This window comes from Podarcis gaigeae (assembly GCF_964106915.1).
Source record: "Podarcis gaigeae genome assembly, chromosome: 3".
Lineage (NCBI taxonomy): Eukaryota > Metazoa > Chordata > Lepidosauria > Squamata > Lacertidae > Podarcis > Podarcis gaigeae.
This window is the reverse complement of record NC_139680.1, coordinates 96607137-96616098: the sequence shown is the minus strand read 5'-3', so window position 1 is coordinate 96616098 and position 8962 is coordinate 96607137. Positions and strand designations below refer to the sequence as shown.

Below are 8962 nucleotides of genomic sequence, written 5' to 3'. Positions count from 1 at the left end.
TAGGGGGCTGCAGAACCTCAGTTTGCTATGTAATTTTATTGAAGGGGACAGCTGCCTCTCCCCACCCCTGCCCCGGCTACACCCATGCATAAATACAGGGCTTAATTCAGTCTTGGCATCGTTTTTTCAATTGCAACCCTGGCACGTAGGAAATAAAAATAGATTTAAATTGCCAGAGCAGGTGCAGAGTCTATTTCACTCGCCACCACTGAATAAATACAGAGAACTGATGTGGTCTACTGGCTAGACATCTGTCCTGGATTTACTAAGTGGCCTTAGTCTCTCTCTTAATCCCCCCCTCTGGGAATAATAATACAGATCTTCCTTGCAGGGATGTTGTGCATAGGCCTACATCAAGAGTGTGTATGCGACATGCCAGGAACATGAGAAAACACTGCATAAAAACGCATCATTATTAGAAATCATGAGTCAGGGTTAAGACTGCACATTTACGCACCGTTTTATTTGGGAGCAAGAAGGACTTACTTCCGAATAAACATGTTTAGGCTTGCGGAAAGAGCGCCCCCAGAAGCGGAAGAGGTGGTGGGAAAGGACAACAACCCGGAGTCTTCGTGCTACTTTCTCTCAAATTAAACTCTGAGCAGAGGAACCTTTTTTTCTCTCGATCCTGAAAAGGGTCGCGCGCGCGCAGTCATTTCATGCGCCCCTGGACACTCCGGAAGACAACCCAGCCGGCCTGACTCTGCCGGCGCTTCTCCTTCCAAGGCGTGTGTGTTGGTGCGGAGGCTCCATCCCGACCCCCGCGGGAAGGATCGGGCAGGGCGAGTGGGGGAGGAAAGAAAGGCAGGCCGGCGAGCTGCGTCGCGGGGGCCGCCCTCGCCTGCATCGCGCGCCGGATCCACGCGCAGGAGAGGAGAGGCGCTGCTTTAGCGGCTGCCGCCGCTCCCTCTCTCCCATCGCTTCCGCCGCCGGCTCAGGCCTGACCCGGGAGTGGATCTTTGCAGCAGCCTGGCGGCGCTGGGCCGGCGCCGAGGAAGCCGCGGCCTCCGCACCTCCTGCCGGCCCGCTGCAAGCAAGGATGATCTCCCCGCAGGGACGAGGCGGGGACGTGGCCCGGTTCTACACGGTCACCGAGCCCAAGCGCCATCCTCGGGGATACACCCTGTATAAGGTCACCGCGCGGGTGAGTGAGCCTCGGGAAGAAAAGGGAAAGAGAAATGGGAAGGCCGTCTTCCGTGCAATCTTTGATTAGGTTCGGGGGTGACGAACGGGATCCTTCCCCTTCTGATCTCCGCCACGGGCAGGGAGATCCCGGGAGCCTGCTTGCCTGCAAGTAGGCAGGTTGTCCGTGCGGCTCGCGGGCAGCGACTTTCCGGCATCTACCGAAGCCGGAGAAGGCAGAATTGGAATGTGCTTTTGCCACAGCGCCGTGGCCTCTTACAGGGATGCCTTTGCTCGTCCTCTCTCCAAGCAGATGTCCATATCTCTCCTCCCCCGCAATCTGCTGAGAGGAGTGAGTGGGCGGCAGAAAGAGAGCATTGATTCTCTTTCTTCCCCGACATCTCAATACATTTTTCCTCGCTCTATAGCAGGGGTAGGCAACCTAAAGGCCGTGGGCTGGATGCAGCCCAATCGCCTTCTCAATCTGGCCCGCGGACGGTCTGGGAATCAGTGTGTTTTTACATGAGTAGAATGTGTCCTTTTATTTAAAATGCATCTCTGGTTATTTATGGGGCAATAGAGTCCGGACTGGCCCACGGCTGAATGAGTTGCTGACCCCTGCTCTATAGGATGGAGGGAGTCGCATTTCCACTCAGACCCCACTCCAGAAGTACCCAGTTTGGGGGGTAGGAGGGATCATGGCATCTCCCTTCCATCTCAGATCCTCCTCTTCCCTGTTTCCATGCATGTGGGTTTTATCTGGAGGGGAGGTCAGCATCCTCTATCTTCAGAGGAGTGGATGGGATGTAGGAATAACACTGCAATCCTCTGCATGCTTAACCTGGGATAAACACTGCCGAACACGGAGGGCTTCTTGCACATTGGGTCAGGGATGTGAGCTTCCCTCAGTAGAGATGTGTTTGGGGAGAGAGCCAAAATCTGCATTATGTAAGGCTAGGTCAGAAGGGACAGCCATCTCTATAGGTGTAGAGATGGGAAGCAGTTTGTAGTTGTGCCTGATTTTTCAATGGGCCTGGTTGTCCAAAGGGCAACAGGAGGTTATGGTTTGATCTGGGCTTCCAGCTCAAAGGGCAGAGCCAGGTTTTGATGGTGTAGTAGCACTCATTTGTTTCCTAGACCTGGTCCTTGAGTACAATGCAAAGAGACCATGTCCTCTCCTCTGTGCTATTGAAAATGAAGTAAGAGCTGTTTTTTTGCACAGATGACAGCCTAACTCAAATGAAAGCCAAAAAAAATTAGTCATATTTCCCATGTCTTGACCTTCCCACACATATTTTAACATTGCCCTAAAAACATTTATTTGAGACCCAGTGTGGCATAATGGTTAAAATATCCGACTAGGACCTGGAAGATGAGGTTTCAAATCCTTACTTGGCTATGAAGTTCAGTGGGTAACCTTGAGCTCTCTGCCACTGGCTCTCTGCCACACCTCCCCCTCAGGGTTGTTGGGATTAAATGACAAGGGGAAGAACCATGTCAGGAATTTGAGCTTCTTGGAGAAAAAACATGGGATATAAAAGCAACAAATAAGTAATCAATAAATAATAGATTGGCACCTATCAGAGAATAGCCTCTTTTGAAATTCCGTGCTCCCTTACGTCCCCGGTAAGAGACAAGGGCTCATTCAGACATTACTTGGGAGAAACCTTCATCTGCTAAGAGTCTTGGACTTTCAACTATCTTCTCCTGCATTCCAGCCCACATTCTCACTGCTGGGAGGAAGTAGCATTGTATGCAGGTTATACTGGTGTTAATTTAATATATTTATTTTGCAAGGTTTATATATCTTTTAACCTCCAAATGGTTTCCATAAAATACTCATTTTTATTTTATTTTTTATTTTTTAAAATGGTATCCACCTGATTCCCTATCTGTCCTTGGAAAAAAAATGTGAGTTTTCAATCGTGATGACGGAGATACTGCAGTCAAATAAACCTGGTACAGCCTAGATTAGATGTTGCTTTCTTTTCCTTTCAGTAGTTATTACAACAGTTGTGTGTGTCCCAAACTGTGGTCTGTGGACAACCTGTGATCCGCAGGCTTCCATGGCATGCCTGCACTAAGTACGTTTCCGAGCACAATTCAAAGTGTTGGTGCTGACCTTTAAAGCCCTAAACTGCCTCAGTCCTGTATACATGAAGGAGCATCTCCACCCCCATCATCCAGCCCGGACACTGAGGTCCAGCGCTGAGGGCCTTCTGGCGGTTCCCTCATTGCAAGATGTGAGGTTACAGGGAACCAGGCAGAGGGCCTTCTTGGTAGTGGCACCTGCCCTGTGGAACGCCCTCCCAGCAGATGTCAGGGAAATAAACAACTATTTTACTTTTAAAAGACAACTGAAGGTGGCCCTGTTTAGGGAAGTTTTTAATGTCTGATACTGTATTGTTTTCAGTATTCAGTTGGAAGCCGCCCAGAGTGGCTGGGGAAACCCAGCCAGATGGGCAGGGTATAAATAATAAATTATTATTATCATTATTATTATTATTCATAATGATTTTACATTGCATTACTATTGCTGCTTTTATTTCTTATATATTTATTTTTTTGTATTTTGTTAACATAAGAAGAGCCTGCTGAATCAGGCCAATGGCTCATCTAGTTTAGCATCCTGTTCTCACAGAGGCCAGCCAAATGCTCATGGGAAGCCTGCAAGCAGAACATGAGGGCAACAGCAATCTGCTCACTTGCAGCTCCCAGCAATTGCATTGACATCATGGCTAGGTATTAATTGATAGCCTTGTCCTCCATTGACTTTCTCTACTCTTCTTTTAAAGCCATCCAAGTTGGTAGCCATCACTGCCTTCTGTAGGAACAAGTACCATAGTTTAGCTGTGTGCTGTATGAAGAAGTACTTTCTTTTATCTGCTCTGCTCCTCCTAACATTCACTAACCTGTGTTACGGCAAAATCTGGGTGCGAGGCTGCTCTGCCACCCAGCTCATCGGACTAAGTCCGTGGGTCCCTGCGGAGCAAACTGCAGAAGATCCAAGTTTATTGCGCAACAGGTTCAGGGCGAGATTGAACAGTGAGAAAGGGGTGACATGAGTTTTTGAAACTCCCTCCATGTCCCAGAATACAGTGCAAAACACGTCATGAATACATTAAAGAGAGGTTTGGTTACACAGATTACATCATGAATATATTAAAGGGAGGTTGGGTTGCACAGATTAACATATGGAGAAGGGAGGGGGGAATATGCAGAGCTGGAGATATGCACAGATAAACAATTCCTGGGGATGAGAAAACAATGGTCTCAAATATGCATAGTCTGCCACCTGACATTGCCTGGAGGAAAGGCTGATCAGAGCGATTTGACAGGATTAGGGTCTTAACACCTTGCTTGAGGGATTATGCTGGACAGGGGAGGTGTGATGGAGTCCTAGAGAAATTGAGCAAACTGGCACGTTGATTTTCTATGAATTTTATAGATTTTAGTCCCTTTTGACATTGACAATTGGAAATAAATTGATATATTGTAGCGAAGAAGGTGAAGAAGACATGCCCCCCCTTCCGTATCACCTGCTACTATCAAAGGTGCACTGGTTTAACAAACATTTAAATTCTAGTTATAACTGCCTCTACTTTTTGCATCTTGGTGCCCATTTGACTCCTACCTTATAATTTTTCTCCTTTGTATACTTGCCAACTAAGATTTCTCTTTGTGCATCTGAGGATGCTTCAGCCCATGATTGTGTTTGTCCCAAGAAGTTTGTTAGCCTTTTTGTTAGCCTTTTTTATGTACCACAAGTCTCTTGGGCCACACCCAAATCCTACATTTAAAGCCAATATCACTTTAAACAGTCATAACTCCCCTCCACCCCAATCCTAGGAACTGTAGTTAAGGGTGCTGAGAATTGTTAGGAAACCTTTATTCACAGGGCTTTTATTTTCAGCTGGAACTTTCTGGAACTCAGTTCCGGCACCTCTCAGGTGGCTGCCTTTGCCATTATAAGAGAACAAGGGAGGCATCCATAGTGAGTTCTGGCACCTCTTTTTCTAGAAAAATAGCACTGCTTATTCCCCTCACAAAACTCTGGAAACTGTAGCTCTGTAAGGGGAATCGGGGTCTCCTAACAATTTCCCATCATTCTTAACCAACTACAGTGTTTTCATTGTTGGAACCCGTCCTGGGATCTGGCAGGTGTGATGTTCTTTCCTGTCATGTTTGCAAACATCTTCGTAACACAGAGTTGGTCTGCCAATGAACCTGGTGCCAGAAGCCAGCTCCCCATAGAGCACGCCTTTGGGGGACCTGTTGTCTTCCATTCTGTGGACGGGACCAACGTTGCTGAGATAGGAGTGCAAACATGCTGGGAATGTGAGCCCAGGAGAGTACATATTTGCTTGAAACTCCGTCCTGCCATGTGATACTGAAAATCTTCCTGAGGCAACACATGTAAATAGTAATAATAATAATACATTTCCCAGGATCCCTTGGGGGAAAGCCATAATTATTAAAAGTGGTATGGTAGTACTTTAAATGTAGGGTGCAGATGATGGGCCCTTTGTTGTCCATTCCTGGTGGTAAATTCCACTGCGCCTTTCTCTCAAGAGATAAGAAAGCAGGCTTGTCCAGGAGGATGGTAGATAAGAAAACCCGGCTGTTAAATTTCCAAGACAGTTCAGTTACTTCATTGTAAGCCTGAGGTGAAGTGGGGTATATGTGTGTGATAGAGACAAAGAGGAAGAGGGGCATAAAGATTGTGTAAGGCATGTGAAAGGTAAACAGTGAAAGCCAGAACTGTTCCACAATTATAGATAAATGCTCTTAAATCAATATATTAAAACCTGCAGGCCCTTGCTCTTTAAGAGAATTGGATTTGAAATGCACTCGCCCAAGCAAGGTTAAAGAAAAGACCCAGTGCACCTGCTCATGCCCACGATAACAGTCTCCAAAAGAGGCTGGGATTCCTTTCCTCCCCCTGCTCATTGCATCATGCTCCCTTGGTTTTATTTGGTTCCCGAGTAACCAAAGCGAATGCATCCAAAGCTTCAAATACCAGGGGGATAGTGCTTGTTAAAGTAATGTTAACAACAAGCATCTATGTAAGGTCTCCCCGTTTTTGTCATGGAATAGAGCCAGCCAGCAGTACAGAGTTTAACACTGGTGGCGCTTGAAGCTGCTGGCATGAACTGACCTTACATGTCAACATGCTGGAATTGGAGTTAAAACTTTGACGGTAAGCTTCCTTAGAATGCTCTCCGTCTTCTCAGGTTGTATTGTGAAATGAGTGATAATCTGAATCAGCCTTCCTGTGATGGTAGGATTGCTTAGTCTTGGGAATTGCGGACTGCCATTGGTTGAGTTGCCGTAATGTCACCGAAGGGCTGTGCAGCCATAGGACAGGCAGCCCAGCATGAAAGCAGATTGACAGATCTTTAGCAGTTTGAGTTCTAAAGTCGATCAGAGCCTTTGTTGAATTAAACTTTTTATGTGTGCTGCCTTCATGTAGTGGGGTACTCGGTTGGTTGAGTGGATGCAGAGAAGGGTTGTGGTTCAGTGCTATATACTTTGCATGCAAAAAAAATCCCTGCCATCTCCAGGTTTGGCTTGGAGAGATCCCTATCTGAAGCCCTGAAGAGGTGCTACCAATCAGTGTAGGCATTACTGATCCAGATGGATAATAATAATAATAATGATAATACAAAATTATTTATACCCCGCACATCTGGCTGGGTTTCCCCAGCCACTCTGGGCGGCTTCCAACAAAACACTAAAATACAATAACCTGTTAAACATTAAAAGCTTCCCTAAACAGGGCTGCCTTCAGATGTCTTCTAAAAGTTTGGTAGTTATTTTTCTCTTTGACATCTGATGGGAGGGCGTTCCACAGGGTGGGTGCCACTACCGAGAAGGCCCTCTGCCTGGTTCCCTGTAACTTGGCTTCTAGTAGCAAGGGAACTGCCAGAAGGCCCTCGGCGCTGGACCTCAGTGTCCGGGCAGAACGATGGAGGTGGAGGCGCTCCTTCAGATATACTGGACCGAGGCTGTTTAGGGCTTTAAATGGATGGATTGTCTGACTCCGTATAAGGCAACTTTCTATGCTCCTCTGAGTGGTACTGGAACATTTTAATGACCACTGACCACTTGCTGCAAGTACCACCAAACGCTTTCATTAAGAGTTGATTTGAGCTGCCTTAAGGGTACAAAGGTTATTGCCCTGATCCATCACATACGAGCTGCCTGCAGAATTGGGTTTGTCTATAGCACCTTTCAATTGTTGCTAAAGTGGCAAAAGTTATCAGCCGGGAGTGTGGGGCAGTGGGGTTGATGAATGTACAGTACTAGCTCCGCACCTTTCTTTTCTTTTAAATTGTTTCTATTAAAGTTTTTCTCGGGTTTCAAAAGTACATGCAGCATCGCTGCTATCAGTTCATAGAGTTCTTTCTAACAGATCATCCAGTACTCCAAGAAATATGCAAAATAACAAAAAAAGGTACTAGAAGCCACTCCAGAACTGGCCCTACTGAATATTTTCCAAGACAATAACACACTCACGCTACAAAGAACTCATAAGCCACCTTCTCTCAGCAGCCAGGGATCATAGAATTGCAGTGTTGGAAGAAGTGGCCACACTGATCATCCTGCAATGCAGAAATATGTTGCCCAGTGTGGGGCTTGAACCCATGATCCTGAGTTTAAGAGTCTCATGCTTTACTGACTGAGCTATCCCAGAGGTTGCATTATAGCTAAACACTGGAGGGACCTGTCAGGAGTAAACATGGACCACTGGTACCAAGCTACAGCAGTAGGGGACAAACAAAAGATGATGCCTTCACCCCGGTGTGGCTCCCCTTTATTACGTACACAGCCCAACAAGACAACAACAGGAGCCCACTGACAGCATATATTGCTCAGCACCTTTCTTGCCCTGCCAACTTGGGGAAGCTGACCTTCTGAAGCGTGGATCTTACTGTGCTTGTGGAGGTTTCTGTGTTTTAAAATGCTGGGAAATCAGCCTTTAAGATGGCTCCCCATTTCATAGGGATAATCTCCAAAATTGGAGGGAGGTGAGAACTGGAGTGGAAAAAGCCCTTGGCTTGTGTTAACTCTCTTTAGTAACACCTGAAGAGGATATGTATAGACCCCCTACTGAGCATGCTGAGGGTTTGGCTGTGGGTTTTTTTTTTTTTGGCCTGCTTTTAAATGGGCTCTTAAGACTACTTCTTTTCACCAGGTATTTTTTAATTAGAGCCTGTGGGCTGATGCATTTTTATCTGCTGTTCCTGGTGTGTGGTGTTGTGGTATTTTACTGGCGTATGTTGTGCCTTTTAGCATCCATCTCTATATGCCATTATATCTTTAAAGATTCTGCATGCCACCTTGATTTGGCACAAAAAGGTGGAATATAAATGCCCAAATGAAGAAATGAATAGCTTGGGACTTTTTAGCTTTAAGAAAAGGTGAATAATAGAATCTTAGAGTTGGAAGGGACCCAAGGGTCATCTAATCCAATCCCCTACAATGCAGGAATCTCAGCTAAAGCATCTATAACAGATGGCTATCCAACCTCTGCTTAAGAGACAACATGCTAGAAGTTCATAAAATTATCTCTGATGTGGAGAAAGTGAATTTAAAAAAGGCCCCCTCCCCTCATAATATTGGGCTAGCCTTTCTATCACTTGAGCCCTGCATCCTGTTTGCGGCCTTCTAAGGATTGGGGCACCTAATTAAAGAGCTTGTGGCTCTAAGGTCAAACTGCCTGCATGGGGGTCTCAGACCTGGTATTGGCAGTGAGCACTGGAACCCCAGTAGCTGCCTAAGATTCCAGTTGCTGCTGCTGCTTGTCCTGCATGCAGAACAAAAAACATCAGTAGGT

General features: G+C 46.3%; 1 protein-coding gene and 1 long non-coding RNA gene across 4 annotated transcripts in view; one reads left to right on the top strand and one right to left on the bottom strand.

The window, feature by feature from the left end:
- Positions 1-442: 442 nt before the first annotated feature.
- On the bottom strand, positions 443-4771 carry LOC310842236. Its single transcript, XR_014563025.1, has 2 exons — positions 4662-4771; positions 443-4034 (listed from the first exon to the last, which is right to left on the bottom strand). It is a non-coding gene; the product is annotated as an uncharacterized lncRNA (long non-coding RNA).
- Positions 484-8962, top strand: part of RPS6KC1 (ribosomal protein S6 kinase C1) — a 102264-nt gene continuing 93785 nt past the window's right edge. For 2 of the 3 annotated variants that reach the window (XM_083733138.1, XM_083733139.1), the window contains exon 1: positions 492-1144. Coding sequence is in view for 1 of the 3 variants with exons in the window: in XM_083733137.1 (XP_083589263.1) it covers positions 1040-1144 (105 nt within the window). In the remaining 2 variants the exon portion in view is untranslated. Of the gene's footprint in view, positions 1145-8962 lie in introns of all 3 variants that reach the window. The other variant, XM_083733137.1, reaches the window with a different exon arrangement.